We start from the raw sequence: 21,305 nt of genomic DNA on the forward strand, positions 1-21,305 counted from the left end.
GCGTGAGTTCCAGGACAGTCAAGGCTACATAGAAACCCTATATCAAAAGACCGAAAAACAAAAAATAATGAAAGCAAAAGATAGACATCAGCCTGGCAAAAGAAGTGTCACTTTCTTCCCCAGCCTTTCCTGGCCCTTCCCCCCTGCCATATATTGCTTTAATTGTGCACAGAACCACACAGGCAGTACTATGTCCAGAATTGAAGAGAGATCAACCCCACCCTAAAGTCCTAAACTCACAAGAAAGACAGTTACATAGAAAGATGACTTCTGCTCTCATGAGCTAAATGCAGGAAGAGTTTCACGACCAAAGCTAGAAGTAGCTCTTCATGATTCCTGGACACCCCAGCTACAGCCTGCTGACTGAACAGGAGCTGGCCCAGCTAATAGGTGGGGGGGGGGGGGAGTGGGAGAACCTACAAAGATGAGGGGACCCCTGGAGGTTTGCCAACTTGAGAGATATACACTCTTTGAAACGGCTATCCCTTGCAGAACATTAAAACCCACCAGTTGTCTCCGTGCACAGTAGATCCCTTCCTCTGAACTCACCAGGCCTATGACATCAACTACTAGACTCAGGTTTGGAACCCACATTGAAAACAGAAACGTTAGGCTGGAGAAACCGCTCCATGGGGAAAGTGGTGAGCCCAAATCCACAGCACCAACATGAAAAGCCTGGCTGTGTGCCCCATATACAAATACCCAGTGCTCGTTGGTCAGCCCTCCTAGCCAAATCTATGAGATCCAGGTTCGTGAGTGTCTGACTTAGCTTTCTGTTGCTGTCATAAACACCATGAGCAAATGCAGCTTGGGAAAGAAAAGGTTTATTTCTTCTTCCAATTTAAAATCCATCATGATGGGAAGTCACGGCAGGAACTCCAAAGCAGAAAGTAGAAGCTTGAAGTAGAAACCACAGAAATCCTGCTTTCTGATTTGTTTGCTCAGTTTCAGCTGTCTTTTAAAAAACTATTTTATGTGTATGAGTGTTTTACCTGCACATATTACATGTACCACATGAGTACCTGGGACCCACAGACACCAGCAGACCACTTTGGATTCCCTGGAATCTTGAGATAGGGGTGGATGGATAGATTGATTGATTGATTGATTGATTGATTGATTGATTCATACATACATACATACATACATAGAGTCATGTGAGTCATTGTGAATCGTCACGTGGGTGATGATAACCAAACGTTAGTCCACTGCAAGAGCCACAAGTGCTCTTAACCACTGAGCCATCTCTCTAGCCCCTCAGTTCCCTTCTGTTTCTATGCCGCCCAGCCCCACGTGCCTGAGGATTTTACTGCTCACAGTGGGCTGGGCTGGGCCCTCCCACACCTACCAGCAATCTAGAAAATGCCCCACAAACCGGCCCTAAAGCCAACATGACGAAGACCATCTTCCGTTGAGGTGCCCTGCCCTGCCGTGGTGTGATAACAACCAAGATTAGCTATCACAGTGAGAGCCCCTATCTGAAAACCATGAACAAAATGATCTTCTCTAACTGTTTAATGCGTGAGCCTTCTGGATAAATCTCTAGAGACCAAGAAACAAAGTGAGTTTTGGTCAACGTTGTCTTGGTAACCGACATTAGCCTTTATTGCGACCACACTTGCTTGTAAACACATTTTAATATTTTGTAGAATTTTAATTATTTCACATTAGTGATTTCATCAAGTGTATGCTGTCAAATTTATTATCTGCATTCTCCCGATCAAAAGCTTAATTCCCCTACATTTTAAAATTACAAACTGCAGTTTAGTAAGATTTCCTATATGTCAAATAAGTTTGCAATCATTTCTTTACAATTTTTTTTAAATTTTATTTTAAAAATAAAAGTATTTGTAAAAATACTTTTACAAAATTTTTTTTCAAAAAGGTGGAGAGTGATAAGTGATTGAGGAAGATACCTCCAAATCAACTGCTGACCTCCATACTTAGCCTACATAAACATGCACACTCGAACATACATGTACTAAACCATACACACAAAAGAAAACACACACACTGGATAATTTTATGATCATACAGCTAGTAATTAATGGAATGGTTCAAGCCCAGGGTTGTCTGGCTTCAAAGTCTTGAGAAATCAGTCTGTAAAAGAGATTGACATTCCAGGCAGAGACATGAGGTCATTAGGAAAGTCCAGGCCATAGTCGTCGGGGTGTGGCTGGAGACAAGAGCCAAGAAGACAGCCGACAAGTGGGAAATTTAGAATTCTACACTCCAGTGTAAATGGGGAAGTCAGGATCTGAGGAATCGTGGTGATACCCACATTCATTACTTGTATGGACAGTTAGTCAATTGTGCCATTAATAGAGAATCAAGAGTTAGGGAGGAGGACGTAACAGGGTAAGCCAATCTAAATCACAAAATTTTAACACATATAGAAAGCTTCACCCTCATTACCCTTTCATGTACACCAATAATAATAGTAGTTTTAACATTTCATTCCACACGTTAGTTATCTCTTTGCCATAACAGTTAACATTTTGTTGGTTAGTGTAATGGTACAAATAATACTATTATTTCTGACATGGTGCATTAAAAAATCATCTCTACATTTTCCTTTTATTTATTCACACTATATTTTTATACTTTCTATTTGGTAAGATAGATAGACAGACAGACAGACAGATACTTTGTATCTACCTGTGAAATTCAGAATGCCAGTGGCACTCAGGATTAATGTGTTCTTCCTGATTCTGAGCTCTCAAATTCAGTAGTCCCATCTCTCCAGAAACACCAAACACAGGACCATAACAATAGTAAGGAGAGTCATATTCTTATACCATAAAGGAACCAGCAAGACTTAGACAGATATAAACGCCATTTTTAAGAACACACTGGACAGTCTAGACTCCATTCTCTGGGTGACCAAGTCAACAATGATTTGGTACATTATCTCTTTGAGATTCTGTGTTCAGTGACAAAGCTGGTAGGTTGAAATAAGGCGTTGTCTTAGGGTTTCTTTTGCTGTGAAGAGACACCATGACCACATAAATCTAGCCTACAGTTTCAGAGGTGTAGTCCATTATCATCACAGTGGAACATGGCGGCGGGCCAGCAGACATGGTGCTGGAGAAGGACCCGAGAGTTCTACATTTTGATCCCCAGGCAGCAGAAGGAGTCTGTGTGCTACACACTGAGGTCACTTGCACACTGGAGACCTCAAATCCTGCCCCCAATAGTGATTTATGTCCTCCACATCTAATCCAACAAAGCCACGCCTTCTAATAGTGCCACTCCCTATGGGAGTCATTTTCTTTGAAACTACCAAGGCATTATGGAGGTTTTTACACAACAGAAATTGTCAAATGTCTTCAAAGCAAGGCTTACACACAGGGGAGTGAGCAATCTGATTTCTTTTGGCCTACTATCGCAAAATACCATGAACTGGGTAGCTCACAAACAAATCTGGTTCCCACAGATCTGAAGCTGTCAAGTCCAAGAGCAGGGTCGTGGCAAATTTGCTGTCTGGTGAGGGTCCATGTGTTTGTTGTCTCCTCACATGGTGAAGGGCAGCAATTTGATGGCTGTCTTCTTCTCTCTCACTTTCTCTAAAATTCCGGTTGTACCTTTGATTTTGTTGTTGTTGTTACTGTTTTCATTTTTCATCAGTGAGAGCTGATGTCAGGAAATTACAAATAAGCAGATAAATTGATTCCTACCTCTATCTAACAAAAACACATAATGTAGCGTTTTTATTAGATGAGACTTGGTTTTTACATTTCAATAAGCATGCCATGCAATATTTGAACAAAATGTCCTAACAATAGCCATTATTAGAGGAAGTATAATAAGTACATTTTATTTAAATTAATGCTTTAGGAAGAAATGGAGATTTCCTTGCCTTTACTTATTTCTTTAAATGTACATAAAATGCCTTCATAATGTTCATAACATTTCATCAAGTAAATATACTTTTAGAAACTTTTTAAAGAAAATTAACAAGAATATATATGAAGGTTTATCTCAAAATGGTCACTGTGGCCTTACATTTTTTTAACTCAAAGCAATCTAAATATGTTTTCCCCCTTTTATTGAAAATAGATTTTTTTTTTTAATGTAATACATTCTCCCTCAGTCAGACGCATGGAGCCAGCCGCCAGGTCAGACAGGCTGAATCTTTTCCGGTAAGCCACCACCTCATGGTGCTACACAGATTATTAGAAATGGGTTAATCAAGATATGAGAGTTAGCCAATAAGAGGCTATAGATAACTGTATTTAAAAGAATACAGTTTCCATATTTTAAGTAAAGCTAGCTGTACGGGAGCCAGGCGGTGGGAAGTGGCCCGCAGCTCCTTCTATACTACACTTAACAAGAATAGTTGATAACAATTAATAATAAGAATAATAAGTTAATAAGACTCCTAGGCCAATGTTTTGATTAATACAATTTCTGTGTGATTATTTCAGGTCTGTCTGGAAAATGAACAAGCAGCCTCTGCCTAAAATATCCATTCGTTTTGTAGTTGTTTTCAAACTGTGTAGTAGCATAGTGTCACTTGTTGAAATACAAACTCCTAAACATCCCTGCAGCCACAAGGCTGAGGATGAAGCCCAGTGTCTGTTTCAGTCACTTGCTGGCAACTGTGATACATACTCAGGTTGGAAAATCACTATCATCGGGTAATATCTGGGATTTCAGTTAAACTTCCCAAGAAGGTTCATAAATCCTAGCCTGTAGCACAAGTAATAAAAACCCAGAGAAAGCTACCACCACCTGGATCGGTTTCTGCATTGATCTTGTGTAGTCCAGGATGGCCCTGAACTCAAAAAGAGATCCATCTGCCTCTGTCTCCCAAATCCTGGGATTAAAGGTGTGTGCCACCACTGCCCGACCTCTAGGGCCTTAGCTTTGCCCTTCTGGTCTTTCATGCATTATTTATTAAAACATAAATAAAATATCACTATACTAACCCAAGACCATGGAACTTACAGTTTCTTGCTACTTGGAAAAGAAAATATTATGATAGTTCTTTCTTTCCTTCTTCCTTCCTTTCTTTAATTTAAATGGGTCTCGTTATGTAGCCCTGGCTGGCCTGGAGCTCACTATATAGACCAGGCTAGCCTTGAACTCACAGAGATCCACCTGCCTCTTGTGTCTCAGGTGCTGGGATTAAAGTCGTGCACCACCACCTCCTGGCTGTTTGGGATAGTTCTAAAACAAATCATGGACCCCTTGCAAATACGAATCTCATTGAACAAGCACAGTTTCTTGATTCTCCCTCTGCAAACAGGCAGACTTTTAAATAGTTTAGCTCCCTCCTATGCCGAGTGCATAAAAAAGAAGATGGAGAAACATCGGTAGGTTTTCCCAGAAAGAAGGCTGCCCTTACTTTTTCTTTTGAAACAGTATCTCAGTCATTTGCACCAAGAGCCTTCTACTGACCCTGTAGCCCAGGCAGGCCCTTGAATGGTCCACCCTTCTGTCTAAACCTGCAGCGTAGCTGGTGTTACAGGCCTGTGCTACAAAGCCTGGCTTTTTTCATTTGTTGTGTATTTTAAACATCTCCATCTGTTGCTGAGGGGTACTCACACGTTACAGATGGAGGGGAGCTGACAAGAACTACTCTTTGAGCCCCCAAGTTCTGTCCACACTGTGCTGGAGATGAAAGTCAGGTAATGATGAAATGTTGAGGGGGGTTCGAGGGCTTGGCTCAGGGCTAGGCAACTCCTCAAAATGGATGGAACCAATCCCTAAAATACACAGGACAGGCTTCTACCACCTTCCCTCCCCACTCTGAGCTGTTGGCTAGGCTTTCTATTTCTTAAAGGCAGATGTGATCAGAAGACAATTTCCACCTCTTCCAAACCTGCAGCTGGTATCTGTGCCCATACACTCCACCTTCCCTCAGGATACTATTGTGGGGCCTCTTCTCTAGTGGCAGGGTTACTTCTATTACCACATTAGGTCCTATGCCAGTTCACTGACCAGCTCACTCCAGAATCTCTCTGTCTCTCCCTTGTGTTGGTTTTTACCTTCTAATGTGTACCATTCTCATGAGCACGAGAAAGTAGATTATGTCCACCTTTCTTTAAAAGTAAGAAAAATCCAGCGAGAGAGAAGGCTTAATGCTTAAAAGCGCTAACTACTCTTCTCTTCCGGAAAACCAGGGTTTGATTCCCAGCATCCTCCCAGTGGATAAAGGTCTGTAACTCCAGTCCTAAGAGACTCCCTCTTCTGGCCTTCGATTGGTATTGCATACAGGTGCGAAGTTGGTCCACAGACAAGCCAGCAGTCATTAGCATAGCTTCCTCCCACTCCGCTCCTCCTGGTCCCTCTTTCCCTTATGTCTCAAAGCTCTCCGAGCACCAGAGCCCCAAACAACATACCAAGATGCATCTTATGTCCTTGGAACTAAAACCAGGCTCCTGTGTCAATCCTCATCTTACTAGACTTCTCAGCTTTGTTTGATGCATGCAGTGTGTCCCTGCGTCCTTAAGACATTTTCTTCCTATTGCCTACAGAAAAGCATGCTTCCATTAGGAATTATAAATGCATAATCTTGTTTTTACTTCTATTGGGAAGGGTTTGCTAACTGACAAGGAATTCTGGGCTTTCAGATTTTCCCATAAACCTAACTGCAGCAGTTCTTCCAAAGCTTTTTATGACATGGCACACATAGAAAAATGATAGATTCCCCCAAAGACTGGGGATACCACACAAGACAGAAAGGAAGGGAGTCCCCCACCACCACCACACCCCAGGAATAGGAGACAAGCTTCATACATGAATCCAGGGACTCCAGTTTAGTCCTCAAGGTATAAGCTGTCTCGCCAGCTTTCCTGCTCTATGGTGACAGTGCAACTATTCAGTATCCTCGAGAATGACCCTTCTGTCCCAATAATTTGACCCCAAAGCCTCACTGTCTTCCTGGATGCTGTTTAGGGCTGAGCAAGATTAAGTCTCTCAATTCATGCACCGGAGCATCTTTTACGCTCCAAGGCATCTAGCACTCGTAAAAAAGTTTTTTTAAAGCTGTTAAAATCCTGCCCCAGATATTATTACTTTATAGACAATGAGAAGCCACCTTTCCCCCCGATTTTTAAAAAACAATTATTTTTTTCCAGCTCAGTCAGTTTCTCCTCCCTCCCTCCTCTCCCCCATCCCTCTTCTCATCCCCACCCACTCCAAGAAGCCGTCTATTAACTGAAATGAACTTTAGACTGCATGTGCTTCTTCTGAGTCAGAAGTTAGATGCTTGTTACTTTAAAAGATCCACCTTTAAAAAAAAAAAAACAGGCATGCGCAAACTTTGTTTCTTCACACATTCCTTCAGTAGGAATTCCCCTTGGCTTTTAACCCATTGTGAGCGGTCGTGTTTTGAGCCTGCCACTTCCGTGCACTACCTCCAGTGCTCATTTCCGTTTTCTATCCCCAGCATTCACACCCGCAGGCCACCTCCACCCTATCCCCACCCCCACCCCACCCACAACCACACCCTTCATCTCCACCCTACTATCCCTCACCCCCACCACCCACCCAGTCTTAAGCAATTATATTCATCCCTTTCTCGTCTTCATCTTCTCAACCCCCTTTTTTAAAAAATTGCCACAAGAGGGCAGCAGATTCACACATATGAATGGTACTCAGGCACTGAGGGGCATTAAAATGCAAACGATAATTTACCAATTAAAAGGACACAAAGCTGGGTGGGGAGGGGAGGGAATGGATCTGGGAGAGGTTGTGGGAGGGAGTGGATATGCTCACAACACAGCATATGAAATTCTCAAAATGCGACTGAAGGTCCAGAGATTTTTTTTTTTTTTTTTTTTTTTTTTTGCTTTTTCGAGACAGGGTTTCTCTGTGGTTTTGGAGCCTGTCCTGAAACTAGCTCTTGTAGACCAATCTGGTCTCGAACTCACAGAGATCCGCTTGCCTCTGCCTCCCAAGTGCTGGGATTAAAGGCGTGCGCCACCACGCCACCACCTCTTCTGTGGAAGAAAAAGGTTGCAAGGGAAAGAGAGAGGGCATTGGGGCATGAAGATGACCAAAATTCATTTTTTTACATGTATAAAAATGGAAGAGAATTTTTCATTAAAAATATTTTGATTGAAATTTTTTATAATTAAAAATTTTTATAATTAAAACCCAACACTTGGGCTGGAGAGATGATTCAGTGGTTAAAAGCCCTGACTGCTCTTCCAGAGGTCCTGAGTTCAATTCCCAGCAAACATATGGTGGTTCACAACCATCCGTAATAAGATCTGGTGCCCTCTTCTGGCCTGCAGGCATACATGTAAGCAGAATATTATATACTAAATAAATAAAATAAAGTTTAGAAAAATACTTATTCATTAGGCAGAATAATTTTGCAATGATAATATATATACATACATTACTATACTGTTTCCCAATGCAATGATGATGTGTACACACACACATATATGTATATATATATATATATATGTTTTCCAAAATTTATTTTGCCTTTTACCTTATTCTTACCTTAACTATCTCAATACTATCAATTCTAACAATAGTGTGATAATAATTAAGTCATTTTCTAAGAAAAAAAAGTTCAGCAATCCATAATCTTACTCTACATACATTTCATACTCTGGAAGTAATGATGAATCTCGAATGGAAAAAAAAAATCAGGCAGAACTGTGATGAGTGGCGATGACCTGTTTATGTCTCTTCCAGATACCGGTGGAGAAGAGTGGAGGCAGAACAGAGCAGCTCCAAACCTCAGACTAAATCCGGAAGCAACTTCCTGAACCAGGATGGAGGGAGAATCTTACCACAATGAAACCACGGTCAATGGCACCCCAGTAAATCACCAGGCTTTGGAACGCCATGGGCTTTGGGAAGTCATCACTATTGCAGCGGTGACGGCTGTGGTCAGCCTGATGACCATTGTGGGCAATGTGTTGGTCATGATCTCCTTCAAAGTCAACAGTCAGCTCAAGACGGTAAACAACTATTACCTGCTCAGCTTGGCCTGCGCGGACCTCATCATTGGGGTCTTCTCCATGAACCTCTACACGACCTACATCCTCATGGGTCGCTGGGTTCTCGGGAGTCTGGCTTGTGACCTTTGGCTTGCCCTGGACTATGTTGCCAGCAACGCCTCTGTCATGAACCTTCTGGTGATTAGCTTTGACCGTTACTTTTCCATCACAAGACCACTGACATACCGGGCCAAGCGTACCCCAAAGAGGGCGGGCATCATGATCGGCTTGGCCTGGTTCATCTCCTTCATCCTCTGGGCGCCAGCAATCCTCTGCTGGCAGTACTTGGTGGGCAAGCGGACAGTACCACCCGATGAGTGCCAGATCCAGTTCCTCTCCGAGCCCACCATTACTTTCGGCACGGCCATCGCTGCCTTCTATATCCCTGTCTCCGTCATGACCATACTCTACTGCCGGATCTACAGGGAAACCGAGAAGCGAACCAAGGACCTGGCTGACCTCCAGGGTTCTGATTCTGTGGCAGAAGCCAAGAAGAGAAAGCCGGCTCACAAGACCCTGCTCAGATCTTTCTTTAGCTGCCCTAGACCCAGCCTGGCCCAGAGAGAAAGGAATGATTGGTCATCCTCCCGCAGAAGAACTTCAACCACAGGAAAGGCAAACCAGGCCACGGGCCTAAGCGCTGACTGGGACAAGGCTGAGCAGGTCACTACCTGTAGCAGCTATGCCTCCTCAGAGGATGAGGCCAAGACTACCGCTGACCCTGTCTTCCAAGTGGTCTACAAGAACCAGGCCAAGGAAAGCCCGAGGAAGGAATTCAACGCTGAAGAGACCCAGGAGACTTTTGGGAATACTCAGACTGAAAACAATGACTATGACACTCCCAAGTACTTCCTGTCCCCGGCTACTGCTCAGAGACTCAAGAGTCAGAAGTGTGTTGCCTATAAGTTCCGACTGGTGGTAAAAGCTGATGGGACCCAGGAGACTAACAATGGCTGTCGCAAGGTGAAAATCATGCCCTGTACCTTCCCGGTGCCCAAAGACCCTTCCACGAAAGGCCTGGATGCCAACCTCAGCCATCAAATGACCAAACGAAAGAGAATGGTCCTAGTCAAAGAGAGGAAAGCAGCCCAGACCTTGAGTGCCATCCTGCTGGCCTTCATCATCACGTGGACCCCTTACAACATCATGGTCCTGGTTTCCACCTTCTGTGACAAGTGTGTCCCTGTCACCTTGTGGCACTTGGGTTACTGGCTGTGCTACGTCAACAGCACCGTCAACCCCATCTGCTATGCTCTCTGCAACAGAACCTTCAGGAAGACCTTTAAGATGCTGCTCCTCTGCCGGTGGAAAAAGAAAAAAGCAGACGAGAAACTGTACTGGCAAGGGAACAGCAAGCTACCCTGAGAAGTCAGCAACTCCCCTCGCAAGAATCATAACCACGGTCTGGTTTGCTTGTTTTCAAGGATGACATCTGCCATTGTGAGTCCCCGAAGACTTGTCAAGGCTCAAGGTCTATGGTCGAATGAAGAGTCACATACACACAGCAACGACTGCCACGTGAAGTGAGTCTTGTCTATTACCAATGCCACCTGATGCCACTAGAGTCTGCTGGTGGAGCAGACAGACAGACTCAGGGCCCTGCTCTGGAAGTACATTTGAGTCTTAGCGGACAATGATTTTGGGAACTGACCTGTGCAGAACAGGAGGGACCAGATGGAAATCTTCCCCTGTGGCATTCTGTCATAGACTGTTGTGGAATGTGTGTGTCTGTGTGAAGTTGTCTTATACCAGCGAGAATCAGGAGAATGTAGGCCACTGTCGCCTCTGGATAAGAATGATATTCAACTGGCTTCTAAGAGTACCACTCGTTGTAATTTAATCAGCACTTATTATGCAGCTATCACGTGTTTTGTACTGTGGCATGTTTTTCTGTTCGTATGCAGAACGATGCTCTCACTCCCCCCTTCATAGCTATGACAACGCCTGTACCCAGTGAAACCATGGTGATTCCCGCAGACCATCAGTTTCTCAGCATCCTGAGTCAAGAAGGGTGCTGACGTTGGCACACTTGGTCTCCTAAAGGGGCTTCTATTCTGCTACTAATGATGATCAAGTTTCTGCGCAGTTATTTTTGTGTTTTACCAATGAGGTAATTATTTCTCTAAACAAAGATTGTGTATCATTTTTGGTGCCCATTTGGAGTCATTTACTAAATATGCCGTGTTCCCAGGAGAAACTGGTTGTATAACAGCCCTGTGCAGTAAGGATCCTCTCCAGGATATGGAATGTTGGGTCCTTTATGTTGTTTTCAGGGGAATTGCTTTCTAATCTCTTCTCAGGACAACCCAGACACAAAACATGGAAAACAAATATAATTCCTTCTATGCTTTGACATTTCTTTAAGAGTTTTTGAAGCTCCCAATCCCCCTATTTCAACCCCTAACACACCCAGACATTCACAGATTACTGTCTGTGCTGGGAAAGCAATGCTACTTGGGCAAACAAAGGGGAATATTCTCTCTCTCTCTCTCTCTCTCTGTCTCTCTCTCTCCCTCCCTTCCTCTCTTATAAGTCTTTCATATTTGAAAGAAATGACTTCCTTGTTCAGTCCTACCCAAATTCACGCCAAAGTGAGGAGCTCAGAAACTTACCATTGAGAGTTCAGTGCAGTTGGTTATGGTCCTTAAATATGAACGCTTTGGCTAAGAGGAGCCCAGTGATAAAACATTTTCCTCCACATCCATGAGGCACCGGATTTGACCCTCAGCACCAAAGCAAACATTGTTTAAACGTAAGTTTCATCTTAAAAGCTAAGTGTAAGTTATAGGGACATAAAAACAAAAATTATCAACATACATTTGTAGCTTGGAATTATTTAAAAACTGAGTTTGATGGAACTATTTAAATGAAGTATTTTTATATAAACAAACTGGAGATGGAGTGGTGCTTATTCGACAGTGCTTGTCCAGCATGCTCAAAACTCTGGGTTTGAGTGTTAGAACCAGGAGAGGAAAAAATTGAACCTAAGATGCTTCTTTGGTGACTCTAAACATAAATACATGTGCAAGAAATTAAAGCTTAATTTAAAGTTAAATTAATGAAAGCCCCACAGTAAAAGCAGTGAAGAGCTACCTGAAGAACTGGCAGGTGGAGAAATGCCCTCAGACACTTCCTAGTTAGATCTGCTATTATTTGACACTGTGTTAAAAAAATTTTTTTTCTACACTTCAGCTGGGTGTGGTGGAACACACCTCTAATCCAAGCACTTGAGCAGTGGAGGCAGCTTTGTCTATAGCAAGATCCTATTTCAAAAAGAAAAAAAAATCTGGATTTCATTTCACTCAGTGGAAGCCAGCTTTGTTTCAACCTCATTTGCTAAGAGGATGGCAAAAGAAGAAAAGGAGGAGGAGGAGGAGGAGGAGGAGGGGGAGGAGGAGGAGGAGGAGGAGGAGGAGGAGGAGGAGGAGGAGGAGGAGGAGGAGGAGGAGGAGGAGGAGGAGGAAAAGAATTGTCCTGGTTTCCTGGGAATTAGGTGTGTGCCTGAGTTCTTCCTCCGACCCTGGAAGAAGAGAGTTCCATACCAAGGAGCCTTTAGGATGGGGAACTCTTGGGCAGCACAAGGCGAATCTACCCAGCCCTCTATTCTATCCTGCAGAGAGCTGAGGTTGAGATGGAACATGTTTGATGCCCCATAGCTGTGGAGTCTTTGTGAAGGGCAGGTTCCTACCTACCAAGAAACTAGCAGAAAATACTAATTGGCTCCAATCTCTAAGAAGAATTCCCAGGCCTACGTGACACCAGGAGGGTGTGGCTTTATTCTGAAACCTGCTCTACCAGCTGTAGACGCACTTGATTCTCTTCCTTTAAGGCCCTGGTTGCTGGCAGAATTGGAAATCTTTCCATGAAAATGGCATTTTAATCCTTTATTGGGTATCCGTCAGTCACAGTAGAGGGATAAGGCAGTTAAAGCAAAGGACCCCAGAGCCGGAGTGGAGAGAGTATTGCTCCACCATCACACAAAATGAGTGTTTTTAGTTTAGCTTTTGTGAAACTGATCCTTATCGACTTTGGAAAGTAGCCAGGTTCACAAGGCTCCTCATGTCTATTAACACAGACAAAGCGTACCCCAAAACCACTAGGAGAAACCAAAGTTTTCTTGAGTCGGGGCCTTCAGAATGCAAAGAGTCAACTGTCAACTACAGGTACTAGGTGAGCGGGTGGGGTATATCATGTCCTACACCTCTGGGCTAGGATCCCAATCCCAGGGTCCTGAGCTCTGTCTGTGGTGAAAACTGTGTTCCGCTTTAACTAGTTATCTATTGATGCTATGTGTTGCTAATAATGTGATTTGTTTCTCTTTGGCTGTGAACTTGGTGACAAGTCCCAGTTTTCCACTTCTGTTTGGTTAAGCAACGCGCCTTGCCAGCGTTCCTCCGCTTTGCTCCTCTGGCGAGTGTCCTCTGAGGGTGACGCTGTCGGTTGTCTATCTTGTGACGTCTGCACCTAAACCCCTGGGTTGGGATATACAGCCGTCTGCTACAAATATCCGAATCACAGCGAAGCGTATCGTACTCATGTTGTTCTGGATATTAAAGACATTCAGCCGCCCAGGGATGAATTCCATGAAAAGTGTTAAAACTGGAGAATCGTCTCCGGTTAGCATGACAGACCCAATTTGTACCGGGGTCTTACCCAGCTCTGCATGGCCTTCCCTTTTACGACAGGGCACACAATGTGGAACACACATCCCTGTTGCTACCTTCTGTGGTGTGCCATTCCAGTTCCCAATGATCAAATTAAGATTAAATAATGATGATAAAACATCTGTGGCTAAAAGTCTTTCTTTCTCATGTAAGACTGGGATGCGGGACAAACCTGGAAGCCCATCTCTTCTCAGACAGAGGCCCCGTGCCAACGGGAACAGCCTCACTTTCTCCCCCGTCGTTTCATTAGCATTTAGTGATAGTAATTTCTCTCTCCTTCATGTCATCTCATCAGTAAAGTTCAGGATTATGCAAGCTCTTTGCTAATTTAAAAAAAAAAATCTAGACAGGGAGTGGGTAAATGTGTTAGGAAAGGAACCAGAAGCACATTTTTTTTTAAAAAAAATTCTTTTGAATTCTGAACTTATATAAAAGCTGAATAAATACTAGAAGCAACTCTTTATACGTCATCTGTTTTACAGACCCATTAAAGTTTTGTCCTATTAGTGTGCTCTCTCTCTCTCTCTCTCTCTCTCTCTCTCTCTCTCTCTCTCTCTCTCAGTGTGCACAGCTGTGTGTGCTGGCCCACGATTTTTTTTCTCACCTGTCTTAGAGTAGTTTTTCTCCATGTGTCTATTTACCTTGGAATGTCTCCGTTTGTTTCTTAAGAACAATGTTACTTTTATGTAACAACTGCACAAAAAAAAAAAACAACGAAGATCAAGAAAATTGACATTGCTACAATGTTGTTTTGCAGTTTGTAGACTGCTCAAATTTCACTACTCGTACAAATATTGTTTGTTGTAAGAATTTCTTTTCCAGTCGGGATCTAATCTAGGACCAAACAGAATGCCCTACCATGGTGTGTTTAGAACCTTGCATCTGGAGGAGGGCCTCAGCTTTTCTTGGCCTTTTGTAGCGTGTGGGTTTTCAGGCCCTTCTGCATGCTAAGCACTCCTCTGCTGACCTACAGACTCAGTCCCACAATGGTCCTGCACTTTCCTTCCCTCTACTTTGAGACATGACCTGGCTGTTTTGGAATTCAAGATTCTCCAGCCTTAGCGTCCCCAGTGCTGGGATTTTAAGCATCAGCTGCTCCCCACACTGATTTAACTTCTTTCTAATAAGTAGAATGTTAATGTTCGTAAAAGTCAAAACTAAGGTTTATTCAGAGAAGTGCTCCTCTGTCCTCTATTTCTTTTATCCTAGTCCATCATTGCCTAGTTAACAGTCTCTGTTTCTCCTCCTTTGTCTTTAACAAAACAAACAAAAAACAAAGGCCAGCAAGAAGGCTCCACAGATAAAGTTGCTTGCCTCTAAACCCAAGTTCAATCTCTGGGACCCACGAGGTGGAAAGAGAGAACCAGTTCCTGCACATTGTCCTCCGATGGCACACAAACAAAATAAATAAATATTAAAAGCTTTTAAAAATTCTTGTAGCCATTTTCTCAGTGTTTGCATCCCATTTTAAAATCCTGCTTTTTTTTTTTTTTTTTTTTTTTTTTTTTTTTTTTTTTTTTTTTTTTTTTTTTGGTTTTTCGAGACAGGGTTTCTCTGTGGTTTTGGATAAAATCCTGCATATTTTGATGTTTTAAGAACGTATCCTCTACTTTTCTCTTTCTGTGAAAAATAAAGCTCTGACTTTTCCACAGAGATTATTTCCCAAAAACTCACCATCCCTAGGGCCCTCAATTTACAAAAGAGCTGTGTAGACATGGATGTCTCTATCAAGCAATTTTTCATTGGCTCTCCATAAAGCTAAACACATGGGTCCCAGAGAAGATACATTCTGTGCCTGCCTGTAGCAGCTACTATTACTGAAAACTTTGAAAACATCCAGGAGAACTAGTTGAGTTATGTCTTAGGGTTTCTATTGCTGTGAAGAGACACCATCGCCGCAGCAACTCTTATAAATAAAGACATTTAACTGAGGTGGCTCCCGTACAGTTTCAGAGGGTCAATCCATTATTATCAGAATGGGGAGCATGGTGGCATGCAGGCAGATGTGGTGCTGGAGCTGAGAGTCCTATATTAAGACTCAGAAGCAACAGGAAATCGACTGACCATCACACTGAGTGAAGCTTGAGAAAAGAGACCTAAAAGCCCGCCCCCACAGTGGCACACTTCCTCCAACAAGACCACACCTATTTCAATAAGGTCACACCTCCTAATAGTGCCACTCCCTTTGGGGGCCATTTTCCTTCAAACCACCACAAGTTATGGAGAGAGTAAGTGATAACAGACAAAAAAAAAAAAAAAAAAAAACCTCATATGTTCATGTCAAACTCAGAGAGGCGACAGTCATTATAATCCTCCAAGGAACCACACTCATCTCCCTTAGTAATTCATGAGTTCTGTGTGGGGGTGGGAAATACAACCTTAAATTCATCTGATCCAAAATCAGGGAAAGAAAACCAAAGCAAAATGAGCCTCATTTTTGCTTATTGTGTCCAACAATCATCCATACTTATTTAGCATCATTATACTTCATGGAAATCTATCTACCAAAAAAAATCTTAATACCTTTTTTATATTAACCCTCAACAAGTCTCAAACCAGTAGATAGCCACAAGGATGCTCATTATGTTCCTTCTAAGAACGGCCGTCCCAAGAGTGTCGTTTCCCAGTCCTTGGCAGAACTTTTAGAAATGTGATTATCTTGTATAAATGTATCTGCATTGACATCCTAAGAAGAAGAAGAAGCAACTTCACCTCTAACAGAATGTTGCAAATGCATTCAATGTATTTCAAATATCCCAAAATGGGAATTGGTACTTATTTTTAGTGGTCCTCATGTATCCAAAGATAGACAAAGTTACCTTGGGTCAAAATTCACCAAGTTATTGATGATGATATACTAACAATAGGCCAGATTACCAACTGGTCAGCCCAGTAGATTGTAGTAGAAAACACCACATGCTGAAAGATAGCAGTGGGAAAGACTGATCAGATTTCCTCTGGTATCTTGAGTACAACTCTCCTCCCTGGAAACCCGTCTGCCATGGACAGACAGTCTTCGGATGGGTGGGACCTTTGATACCCAGGAAGTAGGGCCTATTGAGAAGAATAAGAAAAGAAACGATGCTAGATGCCTGGAGAGATGGCTCAGCCATTAAGAGCACTTGCTGTTCCTCCAAAGGATCCAGGTTCAATTCCCAGCACCCACATCATGGCTTATAACTATCTGTAAACCCAGTTTCAGGAGATCTGATGCCCTCTTCTGGCCTCTTGAGGTGCTAGGCACACAAGAGGTGCACAGACACACAGGCAGGCAAAACACTCGTTGGAAAAGCCAGCAAGCAAACAAACAACCTAGAGGACCAGGCAAGGTTCAGGTGGTAAAGTTGGGGACCTAAATTTAGAACCCCAGCATCCACTTAAAAGCCAGTGTGCACCTATAACCCAGAACTTGGGGGAATGAAAGCAGGAGGATCCCTAGGGCTTGTTGGCAGCCAGCCAGTCTAGCCAAACGAATTCAGTGAGAAACCCTGACTCAAAAAATAAGGGAGAGCAATTGAGAAAGAAACTCCATGTCAGTCTATGGCCTGAACATCACATACACACACATGCTTGAACACACACAAAATTATATTCAGTTTTGTTTTATATTCACTATACTTTATAAGACAATAATTAATATAGCGATACATATTTTCCTAGAAGACATACAAATGAAAAATCACCAATAATTCTGCCAGCAAAATATCTTAGCATCTACTCTTGAAATCTTATTGTGTACACACACATACTTTAAAATTATTATCAGCCAGGCGGTGGTGGCGCACACCTTTAATCCCAGCACTCGGGAGGCAGAACAGGCGGATCTCTGTGAGTTGAGACCAGCCTGGTCTACAAGAGCTAGTTCTAGGACAGGATCCAAAGCTACAGAGAAACCCTGTCTCAAAAAACCAAAAAAAAAAATCATATATTAATTGTTTAAAACAGTATGTTTTGTGATATTTTCATACAAGCATAAATTTTAATCACATTCACTCCAAAAAGCCTTTCGTCCCCCTCCTCGGGTCCCTCTCCGCCTGTCAAAATCCTACTTCTCCCTTCACGATCTTTCTATTTTAATATAGATTTTGCATATGAGAGAAGACACGAGCATTTTGTTTTTCTGTGTCTGGTTTATTTTGCTTAATATGATAATCTCTAGTTTTATCTATTTTCCCACCTACCAACTGATTTTGCTCATCTTTATGGTGAATTAAATGCCACTGTGAATGTATACATTGTCTTCATCCATTCATCCAGCAACAGACACATTTGCTGCTTCTAAACCTTGACTGCCCTGAATAGTGCTGCAATAAACATGGGGGTGCAGGTATCTCCATTGGATGCTCTTTGATCCCTTCAGTTATATGTGTAGAAGTAGCTGAATCATATGCTAGCTTTATTTTTAGTCTTTTGAGGAACTGCCACACTGACTTGCACAATGCCTGAATTAATTGACGCTCCCATTAGCAGTCTATAAAGTTTGGCTTCCCCTGCCCCCACACCAGCATCTATAAACATGTTTCATCTGAATGTACCGTGCTATTAAGTACCATTTGGCGGTCCTTGAACAAAAAGTATCTGGCCACTTAGACTCTTCAAAGAAGAAATCAGAAGGCTTCAAGTGACACAGAAAGCTCCCACTCCTGACTAAATATAGATCAGAAAGAGGCTGCATCTGTCATTTTCTATCTCTGTTCAAAGCAACAGTACAGCTTAGAGGATAAGAAGATTACTGTCCTTGAGAATTCATCTTTCTTTTGTCATATTTTTAGACCCAAGGGTCGCCACTCAGGCAACCTGATTAGCCTATGCTCGGTTGCTCATTTGTTCAACAAATAATTATTGATCTATGCAATGAGCTTGGGGCTCAGAAGGGAATGGACACTGCTCCCCCGCTTCAGAGATACAGACAAACTGGATGATGAACGGAGCAACCGTTCACCACTCCAGTACAAAGGAAATCACTCCAGTGGTGTGTGGCTGGCTGCCCTGCTCCTCCCCAAATACAAATGTTTCCCTTCTCTAAGCCTCTTTTGCACTGTTCTTTGGCACAGAAAGAAAACCGTCAGAGCCTGGGTCTGTGAGCGAAGGGTGGAAGAAAGGGTGAGTAGAGACTGGTGAGATGCGTGTGGACTGCAGCATTCACCAAGTTCTCATCAACAGCCTGGCACACAAGCAAAACAGCATCTCTAGCTCAGGTTAGCCTCGAACTCTCCGTAGCTGAGGATGACTTTGAACATCTGCCCCTCTTGCCCCCCTACTCTCCTGAACTGGTAGAATTACCTGTGTACATCATCACACTCATTTTATGTGGTACCAAGGATTAAACACAGACAGGGGTTTGTGCTTGCCACACAAGCAACCTACTAACTGAGCTACTTTCCCAGCCTGAGAGCAGCCCTTCCTTTCCCCACATATGGTTCCTAGTTCGTATACTACATGTCAAGACATGTTGAAAGGCTTCTATATTTTGGATATACCTAACCTGTGTATTTGATAACCAGATTCTGTGGGGAACACAAAGGTCCTTATGCTTACAAATAGCACTAGAGAAGCCAGGAATGTTAAATACATAAAGTTGTTTTTTCAAGGGAAAAGATGTACAACCTGTTTTCTGCCCAGAAGGCTGGGGAATGGAGTGGCCTAGGTCATCCCTGTACTGTCTATAAAGTCAGGCTATACCTGGCTCCCCTAAGAAGGGCTCCCCTAATAGTCTAGAAGACCTTCACATTATCTGTATGGCCAGCAGGGTTGAGGGGGGTTCTCCAAGCTCCCACAATTAGGACCAAACATGGCTAACTTGTGCTATCTGTATAATGGAGACCACACCAGACCCTCCCCTAGGCCCTTAAGATAACACATATCTCTAAAATCAACCTTCATGAAAGAAGTGATATGTATTTTGAGAAGAGTTTCTGCATAATTATGGCTTCTGGTGCACACAGGATTGTGTTACACTAGGAAGCTTTTCTTCCAAACTGTAGCATACTTAAATATGTCTTAAATAAACTGCCTGGTGTCAGACTCTACAAGTTTGAACCAACACCAGCTACTGAGTTGTGTTGAACCAGATTTCCTTCTTGTCTCACAAGGATCAACACATTGCTGGCCCCGATGTCTGCAGGGACCCCACACAACTCACAGAAGTCAGGCAGCATGACAGAGATGAAGAGTTGTCTGTAGAATTCAGCCAGCCTACCTTCAAAGGCAAGTGCATAGTCACCTATGCCGTTACAGGTCTATACGTTGCAGCAATACAAACAGGAAAACCCATCAGGATGGGAGCTGCTGTGTCAGGCAGGAAGGCTACCCATCTACCAGGAACAAGTGATGTAGGAGGGTCTTCTATCTGTTGCCTTCATTGGTTAATTAAAAAAGAAAACTGCTTGGCCTGATAGGTCAGAACATAGGTAGGCAGGGAAGACAGAACAGAATGCTGGGAGGAAGAGGCAGTGGGGCAGACGCCAAGATTCTCCGACCCAAGATGGACGCAGGTTAAGATCTTTCCTGGTAAGCCACCACCTCGTGGTGCTACACAGATTACTAAATATGGGTTAAAACAAGATGTGAGAATTAGCCAATAAGAGGCTGGAACTAATGGGCCAGGCAGGGCCATGTAGTGTTTAAATTAATACAGTTTCCGTGTAATTATTCTGGGGCTAAGCTAGCTGTGCAGAAGCCGGGTGGGACGAAAAGCAGGCCTGCTCACCTCAACAATATAAACAAGGACAATCTCTAGGAGGCCTTGCACAAGGGCAGGCCTGTTCTTTCCAACCGATTCCAAAGAGGATGCAGATAAAGAAAAGCTGTCTCTACGCTATCGGCCCCGCTGGACTGCATCAAAGATTTGAAGCTAGACTGTTAGCCTTTAATCCCAGCACTCAGGAGGCAGAGGCAGGCAGATCTCTATGAGTTTGAGGCCAGCCTGATCTACAAGAGCTAGTTTCAGGACAGGCTCCAAAGAAAAACCCTGTCTTGGAAAAAAAAAAAAAAAAACAACAACAAAAAAAAAAAAAAAACACCTGATCTGTGTCCCTGTGACACTAAGGTTGGTTTTCCATCTTTAGGTGGGGAGGCACTGCTTCTGGCTGGACTGCTTTCCCCTGGCCACTCTGATAGGCTCTGTCTCACTCTGAGACAAGTGCTGGGTTATTATCCATCTCTGTATTCTACTACAGACCCCAGCACACAGCTGATAGACAAAACTTGTGAAATGAATACCAAGGCCAGAAAACAGAATGTAGAACTAGTGGCAGGCTCTATACTGACCCACATAAATTAAAATTAAAAATAATAAAATAACTACATCAGGAACATGCCATGCCACCTCATAACCAGGGAATGTTCACTGTGAGTGTAGGTCTTGGGATTTTATTTTTGAAAAGCAGTCTTACTCTGTAGCCCAGGCTGGCCTCAATTTCAAGGCAATCCTCCTGCATCAGCATTTCAGTGCTAGGATTCCAACTGTGAGCCATCAGGCCTGTCTTAGGGTGGAAACTTTGAAACATATGGGCACATACATAAAAACACGGTGTATGTAGTAAGCATGTCTTTTTAAAAGCAAAGCTCAGATAATGAAAGGAGAAAACTGTCCAGAAAAAGGAAAGTAGTAAAGAATGACAGAAGATAATTTTTTTATCTCTGGATTAAGACTTCTTTAATATACATAATG

The 21,305-nt window shown here is 43.0% G+C and overlaps 1 protein-coding gene across 1 annotated transcript; it reads left to right on the plus strand.

Annotated features, from left to right (window-relative positions):
- The first annotated feature begins 8,741 nt into the window (after positions 1-8,741).
- Positions 8,742-10,334, plus strand: Chrm5 (cholinergic receptor muscarinic 5). The gene has a single exon (XM_050134449.1). The coding sequence runs from the start codon at positions 8,742-8,744 to the stop codon at positions 10,332-10,334; it is 1,593 nt and encodes a 530-aa protein (XP_049990406.1).
- The last annotated feature ends 10,971 nt before the right edge of the window (positions 10,335-21,305 follow it).

The sequence above is a fragment of the Alexandromys fortis genome, unplaced genomic scaffold, assembly GCF_014885135.2.
Source record: "Alexandromys fortis isolate MF-2015 unplaced genomic scaffold, M_Fortis_MF-2015_v1.1 scaffold_6, whole genome shotgun sequence".
Taxonomy (NCBI): domain Eukaryota; kingdom Metazoa; phylum Chordata; class Mammalia; order Rodentia; family Cricetidae; genus Alexandromys; species Alexandromys fortis.

Coding starts and splice junctions, on each gene's coding strand:
- Chrm5 (XM_050134449.1), top strand. CDS start 8,742: ATGGAGGGAGAATCTTACCACAATGAAACCACGGTCAATGGCACCCCA.